The sequence below is a fragment of the Oryx dammah genome, unplaced genomic scaffold (assembly GCF_014754425.2).
Source record: "Oryx dammah isolate SB20612 unplaced genomic scaffold, SCBI_Odam_1.1 HiC_scaffold_2, whole genome shotgun sequence".
Classification (NCBI taxonomy): domain Eukaryota; kingdom Metazoa; phylum Chordata; class Mammalia; order Artiodactyla; family Bovidae; genus Oryx; species Oryx dammah.
Genome location: NW_024070186.1, coordinates 158711296 through 158734217, shown reverse-complemented (window position 1 = coordinate 158734217; position 22922 = coordinate 158711296). Strand labels below are relative to the sequence as shown.

The following is a 22922-nucleotide window of genomic DNA, read 5'->3' as shown; positions in this document are numbered from 1 at the left end:
CTGGTTCTGAGGGTTCCATCCTGGCCCTGAGCACACTGTTGTCCCCTTGAGGCCAGCTCCACTGACCAGGGCCTTGCTGGCTACCCTCTGTGATCTCCATACCTGGTACAGCCACTGGCTAGCACCAGGGAGGGTGGGTGCGAGTCACTTCCTGCCCAGAGGCTGGGGTAAGCCATTAACTCTATGGATACACAGAATCCAGAATCACAGCATGCTCAGATCTTCAAATCATGAGCTCATAGTACTGTCAGAGTCAGCAAATCATAACACTGGACTGCAGTGTCGGACTGAACCAGGGGACCCAATGGCAGTGGGCCAGAGGCATCACCATGACAGGAATGAGAGAAAGCAGAGTTCACTACTTCATTAAAGGAAAGCACCCAGATGATGGCTTTCTGCTGCCACCCTGCCACAGTCAGATTTGGAGATCATGCAGCAGAAAGAAAAAGGCAAACTAAAAGGGGGAACCCAAGAAGCTTCATGGTTCCATGTCCAAGCCTCTGACCCTTGACCTGTGTGTCTGCAGCCCCTAGCACGTGCTCCCTGGTGCAGCACAAGGGTGTGTGCCCTTGGCCCTGAATCTGCAGCACGTCCCTTCTCTGCTTCCTTCCTTCAGAGAGTCCCTCTCCCCGGGTCACTTCTGGGCTGAGGGGGTTACTGCTGCCCAGGGATTTTTTTAAATCACAGCCCAAAGGATTAAAAGTAGCTTTGTCATTAAAAAACAATGACAAAAATGAAGAATTGTAACATTTCATTAGCACAGAATTTTAGCACCCAGTGATGCAAAGTCTACAGACCATGCAGAGATATCTCAGGCCTATAAAAAATCTGATTCTGGGACTTCCCTGGTGGACCAGTGGCTAAGACTCTGTACTCCCCAATGCAGGGGGTCGGGTTCGATCTCTGCTTGGGTAACTAGTTTCCACATGCTGCAACTGAAGTATTCTGCATGCCACAATGAAGACTGAGAATCCTACACACAGCAACCAAGAGCCAGTGCAGTCAAACGAATCAACAAATATGAAAAAATCTCTTGCTCTAAAGTTAAAAGGCTTTATAGCCATAAACTTTTTGAATAAAAAAAATAGGAGATTTCAACCTCCTTTTCATTCAAAACTTAGCTTCAAAATGAAAGTTCAAAAAAGTATCTAAGAGTTCTTGGCTCACAGCTACTAGAGTCCAGCAGCCTTGACATTGAATCACACTCTGGTGATCTCTGGGCACTCATCCAGCCCTCGCCGTCTCCCCCGACTTTGCCCAGCTCAGGCTCACAGCCCTCAGGACAAGACAGGAATCCACTCAGCTTCAAGGCCAACAAACTGGACGAAGACTCTCTTAATGGCAGCTGCCAGAGGAAAGCCCCTCAACCTGGGCTCCTCAGCCCTCTACCAGGCCAACTTGTTCCTGTCCTGGAGGGTCCCGCGAGGCAGAAGACAAGGTGTGTGACCATCACAGGACCCTTGGGGAAGGAGTGCCAGCCTGGCTCCAGGTGTCCCCCCGGCTGCCCCAGCGGCCCCCCTTCGCCCGGCCCCGGGCCAGGCCCGCTCTTGGCACCAGAGCCCACACCCGCCACGGGAAATGACAGAGCTCCCCTGCCAGGGGCTAAATCTGGGATCTGGCCACTGTGCATCCTGGCCCTGCCACTCGACCTCCAGCGCCTGCTGGGAAGGCCCCTTCCCTTCCTGACCCAAAGGACCAGCCGCCATGGTCAGTGGGCTGTGGGTTGGGGGTGGTGGATAGAGGCCTCCTGGGGAGGGGCAGGTGGGCTCCTGGGGTCTCTCCCAGCAGAGAAGGTCCTTGGGCCTGTGGAGGGGTCAGTGCGTAGGGGGACAGCAGGAGGCCTGGGCTCAGGATTCCGGGACGGGCAAGGTGGGGAGACGGATGACAGTGGCCCCCTGCCCCTGTGCCCTGGCCGCAGCGAGGATCTGCTGGGCCCGGCAGGGCAGGGCCACTGAAGCGGGGAGCCTTTGGGGGCCAGGGGCCGAAGCTGGCTTTGTCCTCAAGACACTGCCCTTGGCGAAGCCTCCCTCCTTTCTCGTGGACGATGCAGGCCCGGAGGACCACCGGGCACAGCCTGGGGTCTGCGGCTCACTTCTGGTCTGGACTCTGGGACCGTCTAGCTGCCCCTCCTGGGGAGACCCCAGCTCTGACCTACCTCCCCTTCTGCCCCTAGTCCCACCGGAAGTTCTCTGCCCCCCGGCATGGACACCTGGGCTTCCTGCCACACAAGAGGAGCCGCCGGCACCGGGGCAAGGTGAAGACGTGGCCTCGTGACGACCCCAGCCAGCCCGTGCACCTCACGGCCTTCCTGGGCTACAAGGCGGGCATGACGCACACTCTGCGGGAGGTGCACCGGCCTGGCCTCAGTGAGTGCTGCGAGGGGCCCTGCCGGGGGTGGGGGCCGGGCAGAGCACCCCGGACCTCCGGGAGATTTGGAGGCCTTTCTGATGCCAGGAGCCACAGCTGGGCTCACGGAGGGGGAACAGCCCCAGAAAGGGTCAGACGCTGACCGCTGGCCACGCCCCCAGAACCCATCTGTCATCGCCCCTGGTTCACAGATGAGGCAATGAAGTTATGAGCTGGGATTCAGGGCAGGCGTGACAGTATACTTTTGGTCTTGAGATTATCATAGATTCACGTGTGGTTTTAAGAAGAATGCCACGTACCCTGAAGGTTTCCCCAATGGAACCATCTCCTGTAACCATGGTACTATGACACAGCCAGAGAGTGACATGCAGGATCCTCCTGAATAAGATGTGTGTTTATGTAGTTCTGTGCGGTTCTGTCACGTGTAAATGCATGTACCCACCACCCTGGGACACTTCATTCCCACAAGAGTCCGTCCTGGTGACGTTTTTACAGCCACAGCTGCTACCCCCAACCTCCTGGCGACCCTCATCTGCTCTTTTTTTTTTTTTTTCCTCATCTGCTCTTTATCTCTTCTGTTGTATATATATATTTTGCCTCAACACAAGGCTGGTAGGATCTTAGTTCCCTGTGCATGCTTAGTTGCTTCAGTCGTATCCAACTCTTTATGGACTGTAGCCCGCCAGGCTCCCCCATCCGTGGGATTCTCCAGGCAAGAATACTGGGGTTGCCATGCCCTCCTCCAGGGGATCTTCCTGACCCAAGGAAATGCGTCTCTTACATCTCCTCCATTAGCAGACGGCTTCTTTACCACTAGCGCTACCTGGGAAGCCCCCCTGACCAGGGACTGAACTGAAGAAAGTTCAGAGTCCTAACCCCCGGACCGCCAGGGAAGTCCTCTAATATATGTTTTAAACATACACTTCTTTGGATCAGCCTCAGTAACACCATCTATAAAATCGGGGGTCTGGACCAGTCGTAGGTTTCTTCTAGAATTGTCTGTACTCCACTGCAGGAGGCCAGCCCGACCCTCTCGGGGAAACTGCCCAGGCTGTGGCTCTCTTGGCCCTCTCCCGGGCAGCCTGGTGGGGAAACCGAGGCAGGAGCAGGTCAGGCCTTGCCTGAGATCCGAGTCAGAGCTAGTGTGGACACCTATGGTGGGGTCTTGCCCGGCAGTGACACCACACACAGGGCAGAGCAGGGAGAAGGACAGGGAGCGGGGAGGCTGAGGGCTTGGGGCCTGGGGCCCTGTGCACGGGGCCTCTATCCATAGCAGCCCTGGGGCTGTGGTGCTCCATGCTCTCGCAGGCGGGTGGGACTGTGGTCGGCTCCTCCACCCTTCTCCTCGCCATGGGACACGGAGGCCCCCCCTCCATGTCTTCTCCGTCTCTGGGTTTCATCCAGAAATTTCCAAGCGGGAGGAGGTGGAGGCAGTGACAATTGTGGAGACGCCGCCCCTGGTGGTGGTGGGTGTGGTGGGCTACGTGGCCACCCCGCGGGGCTTGCGGAGCTTCAAGACCATCTTTGCAGAGCATCTCAGTGACGAGTGTCGCCGCCGCTTCTACAAGGACTGGTGAGGATCATTCCTGCAGAGTGGGCAGGTGCAGGGAGGGGTGTCACAGTGAGCAGAAGGCAGGGAAGGGTGTGTGTGTGTGCTGCCTTCACTCCAGGAGAAGACAAGGACTAAGGGCTGGAGAGGAAGCTGTTAGCAGAAAAAAAAGAAAGCAAACATTCTCCACCTCAAGGTGATGCATGTCAGAGCTGGTTCTGAGCTTCCTAGCAGCCAGGGTGAAAAGGGAAATGACAACTGACAAGCTCATCAGAAAGAAAGGCATCTGTAGGTCTCAAATCTTCCCTGGCATTAAGTCTTGAAAGGGAAGGCCCCCTCCCTGCCTGAGGACCCTCACAGACCCTCCTTCCATATGGAGGTAGAGGCACCGTAGTCTCCATGGGAGGTGAGGGTCCTGGGCCCCAGTGTCAGAGCAGGCTGTGTGACCACAGGCAAGCTGATGGACCTCACCCCACCCTCTGCCATACACACACACACACACACCACAGACACCATCACACGGGAACAGGACAGGTCCCCGCGTCGTGGGGCCGTCATGAGGATGAGATGAGCAGTGCGTGTCAAGTGCTCAGCACAGAAAGAGGCTGGCAAACGCCACCTGGCCTGTGTTTGCTGTTGCAGCTGTGATCAGCTTGCTCCTCGCCCAGGGGCTCTGATTTCTGTGAACCTCAGTTTCTTCGTCTGTAGGATGGGGATACTGATGTCCATCTTCCAGTGTCCTGTGGAGGGTTAGGAATGACGGGGCTTGGGGCCTGGCCAGTCCCAGCTGTTCACTTTAGAAGTGGGCTCAGCAGCCGTGGCCAGGTGGGCATGTGGCCGCAGGCCAGCTGGCACGTCCCTTCCCGGGGCTCCTGCACGGCTGCTTACTCTCAGCTCCAGGAGGCAGGGAGGGTACCCACTTTACGGAGGAGGAAACTGAGGCCTCGAGGGTGGGACCATCTGTGCTTAAAGAGGGTGACCGGAACTAGCCCAGGGACCCCAGGGGCCCAGCAATGCCTCCCCTGGAAAGGGGAGGAGGGCGGAGGGGGACATCTAGCCTGTGCTTGGTGGGCTGTGGGCAGTGGAGGCCACCACGCTCGCCCCACTGAGCACCTGTGTACATGGCTCAGGCACAAGAGCAAGAAAAAAGCCTTCACCAAAGCCTGTAAAAGGTGGCGTGATGCCGATGGCAAGAAGCAGCTGCAGAAGGACTTTGCCGCCATGAAGAAGTACTGCAAGGTCATCCGGGTCATCGTCCACACCCAGGTCAGCCCCCACCCTCTGGTCCACACTGGCTAGTCAGTCCAGCCCCCAGGCCTACCCTCCCCCAGCCGGGCTTCCGGGAGCCCTGACAAATGTCAGCCTAAAAATACCATGAGCCCTGGGCACAGGCCCAGGATGCTGGCTGACCAGTCGCACAGGCCACTGGCAGCCTGGGGCTGGTGTGATGGGCGTCTGTGCGCTCTGCGGGCTGCGGGGCACCGGCCACACCAGCATCAACCAAGGCCCCGGAGGCCCCGGGTCTCCTGCCCTGCGGCAGTGTGGGCGGCTGGGGCTTCCCTCTGGGCACATGTGCGTGAACCCCATCTTTAAGTAGGGTCCAGGTAACCAACAGCTTCTGCCTTATTCTGGAACATTCACGGAAGCCTTCCAGGCCCGTGGCGGTGGCCCTCCCCACCTGCCTCAGTTACTCTCACACTTGCAGTGCCCGGTTATGTGTGTCATTGGTTAACCTGTCTCTGTGCGTGGACGTGAACTTCATGGGCTGTAACTTCCTCTCACTGCTCCGCCCCCAGCAGGTCGTCCATTAGTGCTGGTTGAGCCCTATGCTGTGACCTAACCCAACCCCGCTTCCGTCGGGGGGGTCCCCACAGCCTGTGCCTCACGCGGCACAGAGAGGTTTAAAAGCACGTGTCTGACCACATCACCCCCCACGCTTGGAATAAATCCCCAGCTAATCCTCATGAGACCTGCCTGCTCGCCTCTCCCCATCCTGAACCTTCCTCCTTGTTCACCATGATCCAGACACACTGGCCCTGTTTCTGTCCCCCTCCCCTCAAACCAGGATCTTCCCTGCCACAGGGCCTTTGCATATGTGGTTCCCTCTGCCCTAGAAGCTCTCAGATCTTCACCTAGTGGATCCTTCTTGTTTCTGATGTCACCTCCTCAGACAGGGCCTCCTTGACCACCCTCACATGTGATGACTGTCTCCTCCACTCTCTATTCCATCACAACACATAAGCCTCTCCAAGAGTTTTCTTGGCTTCTGTTCTCCAGTTGGTTGGTGGCTCTGTGGGGGCCAGGACCCTGTCTGCCTCATGGCAAGCTGTGTCCTCAGTTTCTCACACAGAATGGGGCATGCAGCCACACCAGAGCACAGGATCATCTGCTGAATGAAAGCGTGCATAGAGGCCTGCCAGGGGATACCAGCTGGCCATGCCATGTCTACAGGTGGGGGGGGTCAGTGTGACTTTCTGGGAACCAACCGGCCGTGTTGCATCTGCCAGATGAAGCTGCTGCCCTTCCGGCAGAAGAAGGCCCACATCATGGAGGTCCAACTGAACGGCGGCACGGTGGCTGAGAAGGTGGCCTGGGCACAGGCTCGGCTGGAGAAGCAGGTGCCCGTCCACAGCGTGTTCAGCCAGAGCGAGGTCATCGACGTTATTGCTGTCACCAAGGGCAGGGGTGTCAAAGGTAGGGCCATGTTGGGGTGGTGGCTCCAGGAAGGCTGCCTGGAGGAGGTGGGGACCAAACTGGCCTCTTAGCCACCAGCCCCTCCCGCCTGCAGGCGTCACGAGCCGCTGGCATACAAAGAAGCTGCCACGGAAGACCCATAAGGGGCTGCGCAAGGTGGCCTGCATTGGTGCCTGGCACCCTGCCCGCGTGGGCTGCTCCATTGCCCGGGCTGGGCAGAAGGGCTACCATCACCGCACGGAGCTCAACAAGAAGGTGTGTACGCCGGTCTGGTGGGGGGATGTCCATGACCACGCCCCAGGAACTCAGACACCTGCCTGGCTCCTGAGGCTCTGAAATGCCTCCTCCAGCGCCTGGGTCTCAGCCCCTGTTCTCATGCGCATGGACATCTTGCTGACCCCAGAAGCCACCTGCTGTCCCCCACATGCCCTGTCCTCCTGGCAGATCTACCGCATCGGCCGGGGGCTGCACACGGAGGACGGGAAGGTGGTTAAGAACAATGCATCCACCAGCTACGATGTGACCGACAAATCCATCACGCCGCTGGTGAGAGCGGGCGGCTGATTTGGCTGAGGGGTCTGGTGTGTGTGTGTGTGTGGGGCAGGCTTCGGGGGCATGACTCTCCCCAAGAACTCAGGCACCAGCAAGCCGCCGCCAGGTTGGACCAAACCTCTGCCGTTTCCTGCATCCTCAGAGTCTCCGCTGCAGACAGCATTCCTCCAGCTGCTGTCCCAGCGTTTGGGGTGCAGCAGCTCCGACTCTGCCCTTGGAGCCAGGCTGCCTGGGCTCACACCCCAGCTGCAGGATGTGGCAGCTGTGGGGCTGGGAGCAGTGACATCACCCCCCACCCCTAGACTCAGTTTCCCCCTCTGTAAAATACAGAGTTTTAAATAAGACAGTCGCAGGATGGACTTAGGGTCTGGCTCAGAGACTGTCCTGATGTGATCTAGAGTGTCACCCCAGGCCAGGGGAGTTCCCCTAGTTTTCTCAGCTGCCCCTAAACCCAGAGCCTCTTTTCTGGACCTACGTTCCCTCAGGGCGGCTTCCCGCACTACGGGGAAGTCAACAATGACTTCGTCATGCTGAAGGGGTGCATCGCAGGCACCAAGAAGCGGGTCATCACATTGAGGAAGGTCAGTGCCAGGTGGCGAGCGGGGAGTGGGAGCCCCATGGGCTGTGGAGTTGGTTGGGGGCAGGGGGCTGGCCTGCCCAGTCCTCCAGCCCGCTCCAGGAGGGCAGGGTGGGGAAAGCAAAAAGGGAGGGTTTCTAACAGAAGGTGGGTGAGTGAGACCCTCCTGTGTGGACTGGGGGTGACAGGAGGGGCTGAGTGGGGACCTCCCGCCTTGTTGTTTTCCCTCTCCCACGGGCCCCAGTCCCTCCTGGTGCACCACAGCCGCCAGGCTGTGGAGAACATCGAGCTCAAGTTCATTGACACCACCTCCAAGTTTGGCCATGGCCGCTTCCAGACAGCCCAAGAGAAGAGGGCCTTCATGGTGAGCCCATCTGCCTTGCTCTCTGGGGCTCAGACCCCACATCCCATCTGCCCCAGGGCGGGCATCTGGGGCACGCATGCCTCTGCACTCATCCACAGAAGGGGCTTTCAGGGGTCTGGTCCCGGGCACGTGGTCTTGCCGGAAAGGAAGCAGGGGAGGGACCGGCGGGAGGGGGCGCAGGGCTGGCTCCGAGAACCCAGGCGGCTGGTGAGACCCTGTGACTTAACTCTCCTCCTGTCCCTCGCCCCCCAGGGTCCCCAGAAGAAGCATCTGGAGAAGGAAAAGCCGGAGACCTCAGGAGACTTATAGGCAGGATGGGACGGAGGGGGCCTGGAAGAAGCGCGGCGCAACCCCCGCTGCTGCCCTAGTCTAATAAAAGCCAGAGGCAGTTCTTCCGCTGTGTCTCAGAGTTGGGGGGCACGGAAAGGCTGGTCAACAGCCGGTACTCCAGGGCTTAGAGCCGGGAAGGGAAGAAAGCTGACATGTCTCCCGGTTCTCTGCAGCCGCCGCCAGGTGGCGGACGCGGTCGGCTGCGCGCCCTGCGGCTCGGGGCGGGGCCTCGGGAACCTCAGAGCCAAGGTCCTGGCTGGTGAGCTGGGCCAGCTGGAAGATGGAGGGGGCGTGTCCTCGGAAGGGCCCTCCCGGAGGCGGAAGTCGAAGCGCTAGCCCCGGGGAGGGCTTGGACCACGGAAAGGGGCGGGGCAGTGGGAGGCGGGCCCTGCGAGGGTGTCGCATCCCCGGACGTGATTGGCTGCCTGGGGGAGCTGGGCCTCCGGGCGCCTGGGCCCGGTGGGGATCAGAGAGGGATTGGTTCTCGCTAGGCGGGCACAAGCGGCGGGTCCTGAGTCTGTCCTCGGATCCGTCGGAGGCGGCGGCGTGCGGCTGTCCCTCCGGCGCCATGTCGTTCTGCAGCTTCTTCGGAGGCGAGATTTTCCAGAACCACTTTGAGCCAGGTACGATCTGTAACTTCTGGGAGGACAGCGGGCCGGGCCGTCGCTGCCCTCCGGGTGGTGGTGGAGCCCCAGGAACGCTGGACGAGTGTGGCCGCGCGGGGAGGAGCGCATGCGGGGAAAAGGCGATATGGAGGAGGGAGGAGTCTGGGGGGTCCTGGAGAGTAGGGGTACCCCAGGAGAGGGAGACACTGGAGAGAGCACAGGCCTTGAGTGCGAGCGTGGCCCTTTCCGGGGAAATCTGTGCGTTCAGGGTAAGCGCGGGTGGCGACGCCTTTCGGGGTATCCGGGTCAGGATCGGGACTTTAGAGGGACGCGCTGGAAGGTCCTGTCCAGGAGCAGCTCCTGTGACTGGCTCCCTTTCCTTGGGGCATCGCCCGGTTATGACCCCAGCCCTTTCTCCTCCGCAGCTCCCCAGACCTGGGGGGTGAGCTGGAAAGCACAGAATGTCCTGTTGGGATCCAAATGTAACTGCCTGGGTGCCTCCCCCGCCTTCTCAGGGGGCCCAGGGTTGGGTAACCAGGCCAGGCTCCCAATGGCCAGTCAAGTTTGACTGGACAGCCTGGGTCAGCTAGGAGGGGTGGACGGTAGGGGGTGAGTGGTTGGTTGGGGCATGGCCCACCCTCAGCCCTGGCCCCAGGCTTTGAGAGATCAGGTGAATCACATTCTGGGCTGTGCTGCCTGGTCATAGACTAATTTGGTAAAAATATGTCCACAGGCAAGACTAGAGCTGCGACCTACCCCTGGGCGGGGTTTCTTGGATGTCAACTCTCTAGGGGGCTGGGCTGTGACACCTGGCGTCTCTGTGAGCCAGCTTCGACATAGGACCCTCTGGTTGTGGGACTTGGGGTTGTCCTCCAGCTACTCAGCCACACTAGAAACCTCATTTCCACAGTACCACCTGGTTCCTCTTTTCTTCCTCAAGTTACTGGTAAATGCTGAGTTGTCATGGACTCCAGGGTAGACTGTCTCTAGGCTGGGCAGGGAGCAAAAGGTGACTCAGTACCCCTTGAGGGACCCCCAAGCAGTTTCCTGTTCTGCAGATCAATTTTGCAACCTTTCCCCTCCCCTCCATCTTTTGGGGATAGTTTAAAACCCATTTTTCTCCCTGCCCCTCTGTCTTCCTGGGCCCTCTGTCTGGACCGGAAGTGTTTTTATTGGGATCTTTCTTTTCCTGCTTGGAGAGCAGGCCGGTGGCTGGGCATCCAGCTCAAGGCTTCTTTGGGCAGAGGGTCAGCTGTGTGGGAAGGGAGGTGGGCTAGTGGTGGTGGGGCCTGTTTGTGTGTTTGAGGGGCAGAGCTGTGTCCTCATCAGACTGCCTGGGTTCCTTCCTGACTGCACACCCTGTAGCTGAATGTTTTGTATGCCTGCGCCTCAGCTTCCTCATCTGTAAAATGGGAACATTTGTGTCACAGGGTTGTTAAGAAGAGCCAGTGAGATAAGTGTGAAAAGTGACTCTCCTGGTCTCTGGCACAGGCTCAGAACCATTCAACATGAACTCCACGCCGTGTCTCCCCCACTGAGTCGATGTCCAGGCCTGTGGGTGGTGGGTGGGTGCGTGGGGAGGATGTGCAGCCCACCTAGTAACCCGGGTCCTGCTGTCCTCTCCTGGGGTCTCACCCAGGATTTGGCAGCTCACCCCCGAGGCGCTGGAGCCAGCATCTCTGCTCTTGCCTCCCTTCCACCCCAGGTATCTACGTGTGTGCCAAGTGTGGCTATGAGCTCTTCTCCAGCCGCTCCAAGTACGCACACTCGTCCCCGTGGCCGACGTTCACCGAGACCATCCATGCACACAGTGTGGCCAAGCAGCCGGAGCACAATCGGCCTGGAGCCATAAAGGTGGGTGGTAGCAGCAGGGAGGCAGGGGAGGGGTGTTGGCCAGGGGGACCCGGAACTAGGACCCCTCAGCTGCAGGGGCCTAGCGTCTGTCTATTCCAGGCCTCTGGCCTCAGCCTGGGGAGCTGCCACCCCAAACTATTGGGAGACCCTGGGGGCTTGGTGAGGACAGGGAAATGACGGCTTTCCAGGGAGGCTGTGAGATGAGGCCTATAGCAGTTACCTGGGGAATGGGTGTGAGGACCCCCGGTGTGGGGGCCATGGCTGTAGCTGCTTTTATGGCTGCCTTGTCTCCCCAGGTATCCTGTGGCAGGTGTGGCAACGGGCTGGGCCATGAGTTCCTGAACGATGGCCCCAAGCGCGGACAGTCCCGCTTCTGAATTTTCAGCAGCTCACTGAAGTTCATCCCTAAAGGTGCGCTTGCTTCCTGGCACCTGGGCACAGGCCTGTGTAAACTTTAGAGGGCCAAGGGTACACTGTTCTTGTTCATTTATGGTGACAGAGGGTGGGGGCACCAAAGCACACTGCCTAGGTTCTACCCAGGGCCACTGGAGGGTGGCTGCGGGGCAGGGACAAAAGACAGCTGTCCTGCCTCCCACGCTGGTTGATCACATGCAAGGCAGCACAGAGGCTGAGAACCAGGGCTGTGTGGCTGCAGGCTTGCTTGTCGGCCTGTCTGAGCCGCCTCCTCTTTTGTGTAGTGGGCGTGATGGCAGAGTTTTCTTCATAGGCCTGTTGAGACTGGCTGCCCTAAAGTGCGCTGGGTCCTGGCATGCAGTAGGAGCTAGCAAATGTATACTTGTGTTGGCAGTATTCATAATTGGTAGATATTTAGGGGCCATTTTTCATTTGTGTGCATTTTATCTGAGCTCCCTGGTGGCTCAGACAGTAAAGAATCCTCCTGCAATGCAGGAGACCTGGATTTGATCCCTGGGTCAGGTCTGGAGAAGGAAATGGCAACCCACTCCAGTACTCTTGCCTGGGGAATCCTATGGACAGAAGAGCCTGGTGGGCTACAGTCCATGGGGTCACAGTCGGACACGACTGAACAACTAACACTATCTGAGCCCAGCCTCCTCTCTGGCCCTCTGCTCTCTGCCTCCCCAGCCGCCCTCTGAATTTCTCTGCACTCTTTGTAGCTCAATTGCCTCTCCTCGTTTGCTGCCCACAGGACTGTGGCCAGCCCCTAATCTCAGTTTTTGTTTTTTAAATATTTATTTCTTTGGCTGCTCTGGGTCCCAGTTGCGACATACAAGCTGTTACTTGTAGCGTGTGGGTTCCAGTTCCCCAATCAGGGATCAAGCCCCGGTCCCCTGCAGCAGGAGCACAGGGTCTTAACCTCTGGACCACCAGGGAAGTCCTCCTAGTCTCAGTTTTATTCTCTGTAAAATGGGTTTGCTAATAGCACCTGCTTGTTCCCTCACTGTGGCGGTTAAGTGAAGGTGTCCGTAAGGGCCAGCATGTGATAAAGGTTTGATAATACCTTGTCCTTCTGTAGTTATTCGTCCTCCAGGACATGTAGAGTGAGGATATTCTCTGGGTTATCCTGCAGTCTCAGCGGATGAACCAGGCACACAGATGCCCCCAGGCTAGGGGTCTGGGTCCTCCTGGCCTCCCTGAGCTGCAGGCTGGAGACACTGGGATAGCCCAGGGAGTAGTGTCAGACCTGTTAACAGCGACTTCTTTTTCTCTCTCCTCCCTCATTTCTTTTAGGCGAAGAAACTTCCGCCTCCCAGGGACAGTAGGCAGGCTGCCCATACCCAGATCAGGTGGACACCGTCTGATGCCACCCACCTCAGTCGTGGAGCTGCAGACATTCAGAGCAGGGGTGTCTGGGTTGGGAGAAGGGGGTAGCTGAAACCTCAGGAAGACTCCCAAGCCCTTGGCTCTGAACAGGCTCTTGCTGGGAAGAGAAGAAGGCTCACACTCGGCTCCCAGGACGGGCCCTGCTGTTGGCTCACACGCGGTCTCAGGGTGTGGACTCCAGGTCTGGTCTATCTTTGGATGATGCTGCAAGCCCCACCTTCCTTTCCTCTCAGCCCACTGCCCCCTCGCTGCCTCTCTGGACTCACCCCATGGGGCCCAGCCCTGAGATGGCTCCGCCCTCACCAAAGCTCTTGCCTACCTTCTCCAGGCTGTGCCAGGAGATAGGATGCAGACAGGGGTGGCCCTGCCAGCTGCCCCAGCCCGGTCACTCTGTGATTCTCTCTGGCTAAACCCTTGCAGGCGGCCAGAGTGGTGATGACCTGTGACCCGCTGGGGCAGCAAGCAGAGGGGATGGACTTTGACCTCGGTTACAGGAGGAGAAATCCCGAACCTGGTTGCGCCATCTGTGCAGATGCAGCTTGCCTCACTTGGGTTTAGGAAAGCAGCTATTGCTTCATCACCTTGACAGTGTGAGGCTGGGGACCCCAAGCTCACAGCCTCCCATCAACCCCTCCCAGTAGACAGTGAACGAACCTCACTGCATGTGCTCTGAGGCGCCTGCCATTGGCGGGGAGGAGGGGGAGGGTGAAGCCCCTTCCACCTTGAATCCTCTCTAGAGTAATCAGGAGGAGACCAGTAAAATGGAACCCAGGCTTGCTGTCTTTATTAACAACATCAGGAATTACAGGAGAGCTGCTGTCATTGAACTGGAAGCCTGGAATGCACGGGAGTCACTGGATCCCAGGGCAGCAGGGCCAGTGGTGGCTCACCGTGCCAGTCGACAGAGTTGAAGCAGCTGTCAGAATAACCTGACTCACACAGAATTACAGAGTCGGCCAGTTGGACAGGGTGCTTCTCAAAGTGAAGTAGATTGGAAGTCTGATCTCGATAGATCTGTATGAGCCGAGGTCTAACTTGAATCATAAAGATGAGTTCCTCCTTGCCATTTCCTCCTCCAGGGGATCTTCCTGACCCAGGGCTTGAACCTGCATCTCTTATATCTCTTGCATTAGCAGGTGGGTTCTTTACCACTAGCACCACCTGGGAAGCTGTGTATGAGCAGAAGTCTAACTTGAATCATAAAGACAGACACTAGACTCCTCTGTCAATTCACAGGCTTGAGTCAGTTTGTGCTAAGTCACTCAGTCATGTCTGACTCTTTGTGACCCTATGGACTGTAGCCCGCCAGGCTCCTCTGCCCATGGGATTCTACAGGCAAGAATACTGGAGTGGGTTGCCATTTTCTCCTCCAGGGCATCTTCCCGACCCAGGGATCAAACCCACGTCTCTGTCTCCTGCATTGCCAGGCAGATTCTTTACCCACTGAGCCCACCTGGGAAGCTGTTCAGCCAGTTTGCATGTCCAGAACCCTTTGAATGAATCAGAGCCAGCTGAGTGGTCAGCAGGAACCTCTGGGCTCCAGGGCCAGGAAGGACCTTGGACTTTGCTCACTTCTCCCAGCGCTCCTGGCTCTGCATCCTGGCTAGGGTGACCCCTGAGCTTGAACTTGGCCCAAGAACAAGCTGGCCTCCTGGGGCAAGCTGGGCCCATGTGTCCAAGCCACGCCCCTGTGGCTGCCCCTTGGGCTCAGAGCTATAGCACAGTGGGCTGGAGGGCTGGGCCTGGGGATGGTGAGACTTGTAGGGGAGCTGTGAGTGGCAGTGCTTGATGCCTGCACCCCAGGGACCCCATGCTCATTTGTACAGGGTGGTAACTGGGGACTGGCAAGCAGTGTTCTGGGAGGAGGGGAGTGAGGAGGGTGAGCACCAGGACCCCAAAGCCCCTCATACTGCGAACCTGGAAGTGGATGGCCCCGGACAGTGTTTCTACCAAGGGCTGGGTGGAATCATAAATCCACCCCAGCCCCCTGTAGGATTGCATCATAACCTCTGGCCTGCAGCTGCAGTTCCTTGAAAAACAAAAGGCTTTTTGAGAGCCCATCCCCCTTTCCCCCCTGCCCGTGCCTGCTTCTTTGCCAGGTGGAGGCCCCGGGACACAGCCTTTTGAGCCAAGGGTTGCATTCAGGGGCAGACAGCTCTGGTTGCTCTGCCAAACCCAGCCAGCAGGCCTGGGCATTGGCAGAGCAGGGCACCTCGGGCAGGGGACCAGTGGGACTCTGCTGATCCCCAGCCTGGAGGTGTGAGTGGATGCAAAGTCGCTTCAGCCATGCCTAACACTTTGCAACCCCAGGACTGTAGCCCACCAGGCTCCTCTGTCCATGGGATTCTCCAGGCAAGAATACTGGAGTGGGTTGCCATGCCCTCCTCCAGGGGATCTTCCTGACCCAGCGATGGAACTTGAGTCTCATATCTCCTTCACTGGCAGGTTCTTTACCACTAGCGCCACCTGGGAAGCCTGGAGACTGGGCTCAGTGAACACAGAGCAGATGACTGAGTTGATGATGCCTGGGGCTTTCGCTCATCCAAGGCTTTCATTTCTTCTAAGTGACAAGTCCAGTTCCAAGGAGAGCCATGACCCTGGTGAGGGTGCTACTCGGGTCCTGTTGGTAGGTCTCAGGACCTCCTGACACCCGGCATGCATGTGGGCAGGGGCTGCACCTGGAAGGTGCAGAGGTCGGTGAAGGTCACCACCAAGCCAGCCACGTGCCCCCACCCGATCCCAGGCTCTGCTCGGGGCGGGGGCGGGGGCTGGCGCTATGATCCCCTTCCGAGTCAATCGGTCTTCAAGGTCCCCTCTGGGAGTGGGCCCAGCGACCGTGTGCAGTGCGGACCGGCAGAGGCCGCTCAGGCCCCAGGAGCGCCTGAGGTCTGAGCGGCGCGGCACTTCCCCGTGGCGCCGCCGGGGGCGCTGCGGTAGCAGCTTCGACGGCTGGGCGGATCCCTGCGCCCGGCTCCCGCCCGCGCCGCGCTTCACCGCCCCACCCAGGTGTTAGCGCCCGCATCGTCCCGGCTCCAAGACGCGCCGGCTCAACAAGCCAGTGTGCCACAACCTCCACCACGGGCAGAGGACTCCTGGCGTCCGAGGGTGCGGCAGAGGCGCCTTTGGTGGGCTTCAAGGCAGTTACTGCTCGGGGGACTTCCCTGGTGGTCCAGTGGCTGAAACCCTGCACTTCCAATGGAGGGGACCCAGGTTAGATCCCTGATCAGGGAACTAGATCCCACGTGCTGCAGCTAAAGAACCCGCATGCCACAGCCAAGATCAAAGAGCCCACATGCCGGCAACTAAGACTTAGTGCAGGGAAATAAATAAATAGTAAGAAATAAAAAGTTTCTGGTTGAGAATTCCTTGGCAGCCCAGTGGTTGAGACTCCTTGCTTTCAGAGCAGGAGGCAGGGGTTATGCTCTGGTGTGGGGAGAGCAGTGGAGAGCGGTGGAGGCCCCGTGTGCCCCCTTCTGGAGTCCGCAGAAGCAGACAGAGCTGGGGCTGGGACGATGGTGACTGATCCCTCCCAGCCCCAGCCAAGCCCCAGACCCTTCTCCAGGACATTTGGGTGGGACCCACCTGCTCTAATGTCCCCAGTCTCCTCTCTGTGGCCCTTCCACACCTTCATCATACCTGCTGGCCCACGCTGTGTGGTTAGTTGCTCAGTGTCTGACTCTGCGATTCCATGGTCTGTAGCCCACCAGGCTCCTCTGTCCATGGAGATTCTCCAGGCAAGAATACTGGAGTGCGTTTCCAGGCCCTCCTCCAGGGGATCTTCCCAAGACAGGGATCAGACCAAGGTCTCCCGCACTGCAGGAGGATTCTTTACCATTCAAGGGGGCACCAATTCCTGAGGTTGCACCTCCCACCTCTGTCTTTAGAGACAGCTCCCAGCTGTCCCCACCAGTGTGGTCTTTGAAAAATAATCATCAGACCAGGTAACTTCCCTCAGCGGTTCCCTCATGCTCTGCCTGCCAAGGCTCCGCATAACCCCCTCTCTTGCTTGATCCTTGATCCCTGACTCCATAAGTGGTAGCAGAGTTATTTATTTATCGTAACTGTGTTGTTTTTATTATGCACATTATCTGCACCCAAACCCCCTGTGCCTGGGCCTCTAGACCAGGCAGATTCCACTCTAGAATGGTGGAATCTCATTCCCTCGATCTTTCCCAGCATCAGGGTCTTTCCCAGTGATGCTGTTTGCCTCAGGTGGCTAAAGTATTGGAGCTTCAGCTTGGCAAGATTGAGGCCAGGAGGAGAAGGGGGTGACAGAGGACGAGATTGTTGGATGGCATCACCTACTCAATGGACATGAATCTTGAGCAAACTCTGGGAGATCGTGAAGGACAAGGAGGCCTGGCGTGTTGCAGTCTATGGGGTCACAAAGAGTCGGACACGACTGAGCAACTGGACAACAACAATCTCTTTCCCTACCCCAAAGAGTGAGCCCTGAAAGGGGGCTGCCTGTGGCAGTACCAGATGAATGTGCATCAAACCACACTGACCCTGCTTGCTCCCTCTGCGGGGGCCACATAGTCTCAGGATGAATGAACCACACATCTGTGTGAGTGTATCCATGGCCTGGGGCAGGCAGGAACCCCAGGACCACTTGCCACCCTACCCCTGGCCCTGGGCTCTGCTAGAAGACCTTAGGGGTAAGACGCGCACGGAAGACGGTTGGTGAGGTTCTGGCAGCAGACAAGAGGGGGTGCTGCCGGGGAGGGGTTACCTGCCGATAATCTTCCGCCCCAGCCCCTCAGCTCCCCCAGCACCTGTGTCTAGGTGTGACTTGTTCCTTGTAAAACCGTGGAGATTATCTGTGTTTCAGCCTCTGGCTTCATGTCTTATCATGTTTCATCTCCAGTCAAGACGTTTACAAGCTCCTGTTGGCTTCAAAGGGCTTGGCAGCTGCCCTGCTAGAGGCTGGAGCAGAGAGGAGAAGGGCCTGTGGGCTCTGCTCCCCGAGATGCCATCTGCCTGCTGCTGGTGGCTTTTTGGTCCCTTAGTCTCAGGCGGTGTGGGACGTTTGTGCTCCATCTCTGAGGCTGGCGCCCCTGGGGTGTACCTGGGAGTTGCAGGAGGACAGGGAAGCCAGTGTCAGAGGAAGGACAGTGCTGATCGTATGGGGGACAAGGGTGGAGTCACTGTTCTCTGAGGAGGGTGTGGCGGTCAGGCTTGAAGCTTCTGTTGTCCAAGCAGGGAGTCTGCCACTTAGCGGGGGGTCTGGAGGGGAGCAGAGCAGAGTGCAAGACATGTGTCCAAGATGCTCGGCCCTGGGCCTCTGGGCTCTGGGTCTTCCCAAGCCCCAGTTGAACAAGCCTGACTGAATGCCCGTCTGCCCGTCTGTCTGGCCAGCTGTGGGCATCATGAGGTGTTTCCCCTGGAAGCGCAGGGGTATGGGTGTGAGGGGCTTGGGCCTCCGTGGGGGGCTGTTCCCTGGCCTTGCTGGCTGTGAGTAGGTCACTGGTGTGCAGGGAGGTCCAAACTTGGGGTTCTCCACACAGGGCAGGGGATGGCGGCAGGGGCCAGGGGGCAGGCCTCTGAAGCCTCTCTTGCCTGTGTGCATGTGAGCATGGTCCTGGCCCTTGCAGAGCATGGGCTTCCTGAGACTGCACTAGCCCCCCAGCTCTTGATGGAATGTATTCAGCCCATGGGGGCCCCCTTCAGGGCACAGACAGACCTGGCCACAGAGCCCCAGCAGCCTAATGTGGGGGTTCTTGGATGACTCCCAGGCTTCCCCAAGGCTCCGAGAGGCCAGACATGCGGCTGCGAAGCTGGAGAGGGGGGGGGGGGGGGCGGACCGAGGGAGTCCTGTTTCTGTGGGCCCCCCTTTCTCCTCTCTTTAGACTCACCTTGGGTCCAAAGGCTGTTACCAGCCCTCTCCTTTGTAAGGCTGGGACTCCCAGCCTAGGACGACTGTTATAAACGGAGCTGGGCCAGGCTGGTGGGCGGGAAGCAGTTTGCAGGGCCCACTTATGCGTCCTGGACTTGAAGCCCCGCCCTCTTCTGGGGAAGCAGGGCCTCTTTCTGCCGTGCCCCCCAGGAAAAGGGGAGAGGGGTGAGGGTGGCTGGAGGCAAGCTGGGGCCATCCCAGCTTGGGAGTCGGGTCTGGCTCCTCCTGGCAAAACCCAGGGCCCCAGGCAGGCTCGGTGCATAAGTGTGAACATGCAGTGTGTCCGCACTCCTAGGAATCCTGTCTGCCCTGCAACCATTTCTGTCCTTCTGTGTCCTCACATTTAACTGGTCTCTGGGAACAAGATCCTGCTGCTGCTGCTGCTGCTGTGTCGCTTCAGTCGTGTCCGACTCTGTGACCCCATGGACTGTAGCCCACCAGGCTCCTCTGTCCATGGGATTCTCCAGGCAAGAACACTGGAATGGGTTGCCGTTTTCTACTCCAGGGCGTATTCCCGACCAGGGATGGAACACGGCTCTTTACCACTAGTGCCACCTGGGACACCCTGGGACTAGGGAGGCCCTTCCTCTCCAGCCTGGTCCCCAGGAGGACAGATTAAGAGGTACTCAGGGCTCCCAGGGTGGGAGCACCTTCAGGGCTCCCCTTCGTGTGCCAGTCACTGTCACATGCCCACTGCCTCCGTATCATAAAGAACTTGAAAGCCAGGCACCCAGAGAGGTGGGGGCTGGCGTCATCTCCGCCTTATAAAGTAGGAGAGTGAAGTTCAGAGAGGCTGGCTACCTGCCCAGGTCACACGCTGGGAGGGGCAGAGCTGGGCCTGAGCCCGCCAGTCATCGCCAAGAAGCCTTGCTGCCGGCTCTGTGCTGCGCGCCCCCCTCCCCATGGCCTCCTGGCCCTCACTCCCTACCAGACTGAGCTGGGCTCTGGGGGTGGGTGGGGTAGGTGGGGAGACGTCGCTCAGGAGTGCCTCCCCGGGAAGGAAACCGCATCCCTCTATATGCTCGGGCAGACCCGGCATCTGAAGTGGAAAAACCCCACACAAATCAAGGACAGCTGGGCCCACCCTCGGCCTCAGCCCCCTCCCCTCAGCTCCCCTCACAGACTGAGGAATCCCAGAGGGCTGTGGGTCTGGGGGGTGAGGGTGCGGTTCTCAGGGAGGAAGTTTCTGGAAGCCCCGCATGTGTGAAATCTCCCCCAGCTGTGCCCCATGGAGGGAGGGACTGAACGGTGTTATTAATCATTTTCCAGAGCAGAGCTGCATGCCCTGCGATGCTGCCTCTGGGGGCCTGGGCTGGGGAGGGGACAGCCTGGGAAGGAGAGAAGGATGGGGGAGGGGGTCCACACCTAGACTGTCTCAGACATACATGCAGTCAGTCACTCAGCCACTCAACAAAGGGTCATGAGCACTCACCATGCTTAGGCATGGAACCACAGAAGGGATCAAGACTGACTCCATCCCTGGCCTTGCAGAGCACATGGGTAGGTGGAGGAGGTAGATGGGGATCAAAATCGCCCACAGGGAAATCATTACCATCTGCGAAGGAGACACAGACACAGCTGGGATAGCTGGCTCATAGACCTCTGAGGCCAGGCTGGACTGTCCATCCACCACGACCTTGCTCCTGGGACTCTCTCCCTGGGGTCACCTGATCTTGTCCTCTCCCAGGGATGCTGTGTACTTGACCCAGCTCAATCCACCTCCTCTTCCACATTCTTCCTGCTCAGGCCCTTCTGCCATATTAGACCCAACTTCTCTGCGTGTCTGATGGCTGGCCAGGGAGAGTAAGCAGATGGACTTTTGCCTGGCCCTTGCCTGGCCCCTGCCTGGGCAGGGGACCCAGATGAGGTGAAACAGGAATTGAAATTGGGCCATGTGGAGCCCTCAAAGCTAAGGGGCTCCCGGGGAGATCAGACTGGACAGAAAGTCCTGGTTGACCTCTGTTTTTTCTGGACAGGAAGTGTGACCAGACAGGGCAGGAGTTAAGCCACTCTCTCAGGGCACAGGGACAGCCACTCACCCTGAGTCCCCATGGCCTACTCTCTTCTGGGGCCCCAAAGTGACTTTTCACCATGGGGCTTAAAGAGGGTGATCCACCCTCCCTAGTCATACAGCCAGTGGGGAGCTGGGGCTGGACTCTGATGGCAAGGCAGGGTGGAGGGGCCTCCCAAACATTCCGGGGAGGAGGGAAGGCAGCAGCCCTCAGGTTGAGGAGTACAGAGACGTAGATGCTGAAACTTCCATATTTAACCTTTAAAAGGACTCTTCACGATATTCCCTGGTTGTCCAGTGGTTAGGACCCGGCACTTCCACTGCCGGCTTCTTGGTTCAATCCCTGGTAGGGGAACTAATACCCCACAAGCTTCATGTAGTTAAAAAAAAAATGAAAGAGGACTCTTCATAAAGGGATAAACATAGTTACCATTTGACCGGGCAATTTCACTCCGAGGTATATACCCAACATAAATGAAACTTATGCTCACGTGAGATTTTGTAAATGAACGTTCACAGCAGCATGATTCTCAGTAACCAAAAGGTGGAAAAAAGCACAAGTATTCACCAACGTGGACCAGCCGCACAGAGGAGTATTATGCAGCCACGAAAAGAGCAAAGCACTGGCACTCACACCGCAGTATAAACGACCCATGAATGCACTATGCTGAGTGAAAGAAGCCAGCTGCAAAAGCTCATATAATGTATGATCCCACGTATATGATACGTGGAGAAGAGGCAGATTCAGAGACAAAAAGTAGATAGTGGTGGCCAGGGGCTGAGTGAGCGGAGAATTGCTGCTTTTGAGCTGTGGTGTTGGAGAAGACTCTTAGGAGTAGCTTGGATTGCAAGGACATTCAACCAGTTCATCCTAAAGGAAATCACTTCTGAATATTCATTGCAAGGACTGATGCTGAAGCTGAAACTCCAATACTTTGGCCACCTGATGTGAAGAACTGACTCACTGGAAAAGACCCTGATGTTGGGAAAGATTGAAGGCAGGAGACGGGGATGACAGAGGATGAGATGGTTGGATGGCATCACCAACTCGATGGACGTGAGTCTGAGCAAGCTCTGGGAGTTGGTGAGGGACACGGAAGCCTGGCGTGCTGCAGTCCATGGGGTCGCAAAGAGTACACACGACTGAGTGACTGAACTGAACTGAGCTTCTAACAGGTATGGGATTTCTTTCTGGAGTGATGAATATGTTCTGGAATTCATTGTGGTGATGGTTGTACAACACTGAATAGGCTGAAAACTGTTGAATTTGAGAATGGTGGCTGAATTAGATGGCCGAATTGCATGGTACAGAAACTGTGTTTCAGTGAACCTCTTCCTTCAGAGTCAGGATGGAGTTTTCCACTTCAGGGACCAGAGGTCTGGGCTGGCAGGAGCCTGAGGGCAAGCTCTAGAGGAGGAGGAGACTGGGACCCACCCCCTGGGACGGCCTTGGTTCTACACATCCTCCACCTCCCCACCCGGCTCCCATCACTGTGCTCTCTGAGGCTGAGCCTTCCCCTGGCCGACTGGGATGCTGTCCTGCCACTTGCCTCACCATCATCTCCAGAAATCCTTCCTCAGCCTCTCCCTCCACTCCCATCCTTCCACTGGCTGGTCTTTATTGAGTGCCTGTCGGGTACCAGCCTCCATGGGGTGCTGGGGATACACCGGTGAACAAACATCCCAAGGCTGCCATCCTGGATGTCCCCAGATCTGCACCCACCCCTCACCTGAGAGGGCTTCCCTGACGGGTCAGATGGTAAAGAATCCGCCTAAAATGCAGGAGACCCAAGTTCGATCCCTGGTTTGGCAAGATTTCCTGGAGAAGGGAATAACTATCCACCCTGAATATTCAGTGGAAGGACTGATGCTGAAGCTGAAGTTTCAATACTTTGGCCACCTAGAATGTGAAGAGCTGACTCATTGGAAAAGTCCTTGATGCTGGGCAAGATTGAGGGCAAGAGGAGAAGGAGATGACAGAGGATGAGATGGTTGGATGACATCACCAACTCGATGGATATGAGTTTGAGCAAACTCCAGGAGAAAGTGAAGGACAGGGAAGCCTGGTGTGCTGTAGTCCATGGGTCACAGAGAGTCGGACACGACTTAGTGACTGAATGATGGCAACTCACCTGGGAGCCAGGTGGTGGGTGGAGATAGGGGATCAGCTGCCAAACACCGAGCAAACAGGTGTCCCTGGACATCACTCCCCCACCCGCAGCGTGTTCAGCGTCCTGCTGTTCTTGGTGAATTCTTCCTGGAAAGTCTCCAAACAGGGGTGTGTGTGTGTGTGTGTGTGTGTGTGTGTGTGTGTGTGTGT

The 22922-nt window shown here is 57.8% G+C and overlaps 2 protein-coding genes across 5 annotated transcripts; both read left to right on the top strand.

The window, feature by feature from the left end:
- Positions 1 to 1249: 1249 nt before the first annotated feature.
- On the top strand, positions 1250 to 8498 carry RPL3L (ribosomal protein L3 like). 3 transcript variants are annotated; one of them, XM_040253923.1, is made up of 10 exons: positions 1250 to 1438; positions 2174 to 2366; positions 3772 to 3940; positions 5047 to 5182; positions 6424 to 6610; positions 6705 to 6865; positions 7055 to 7156; positions 7648 to 7743; positions 7984 to 8103; positions 8356 to 8497. In XM_040253923.1, the coding sequence occupies exons 2-10, from the start codon at positions 2327 to 2329 to the stop codon at positions 8410 to 8412; spliced, it is 1068 nt and encodes a 355-aa protein (XP_040109857.1). In that variant the 5' UTR covers positions 1250 to 1438; positions 2174 to 2326; the 3' UTR covers positions 8413 to 8497. The 3 variants fall into 3 exon arrangements, 2 of the variants coding, with proteins under 2 accessions (XP_040109857.1, XP_040109851.1); XM_040253917.1 differs by lacking the exon at positions 1250 to 1438 and adding an exon at positions 1533 to 1707; XR_005723394.1 differs by lacking the exon at positions 1250 to 1438 and adding an exon at positions 1589 to 1707 and having other exon boundaries at positions 7602 to 7743; positions 8356 to 8498.
- A 362-nt stretch (positions 8499 to 8860) lies between these two features.
- Positions 8861 to 13467, top strand: MSRB1 (methionine sulfoxide reductase B1). 2 transcript variants are annotated; one of them, XM_040253944.1, is made up of 4 exons: positions 8861 to 9056; positions 10744 to 10892; positions 11189 to 11303; positions 12603 to 13467. In XM_040253944.1, exons 1-4 carry the CDS (start codon positions 9002 to 9004, stop codon positions 12632 to 12634), a joined length of 351 nt encoding a protein of 116 aa, XP_040109878.1. In that variant the 5' UTR covers positions 8861 to 9001; the 3' UTR covers positions 12635 to 13467. The 2 variants fall into 2 exon arrangements, 1 of the variants encoding a protein (XP_040109878.1); XR_005723395.1 differs by having other exon boundaries at positions 8866 to 9056; positions 10744 to 11303.
- The last annotated feature ends 9455 nt before the right edge of the window (positions 13468 to 22922 follow it).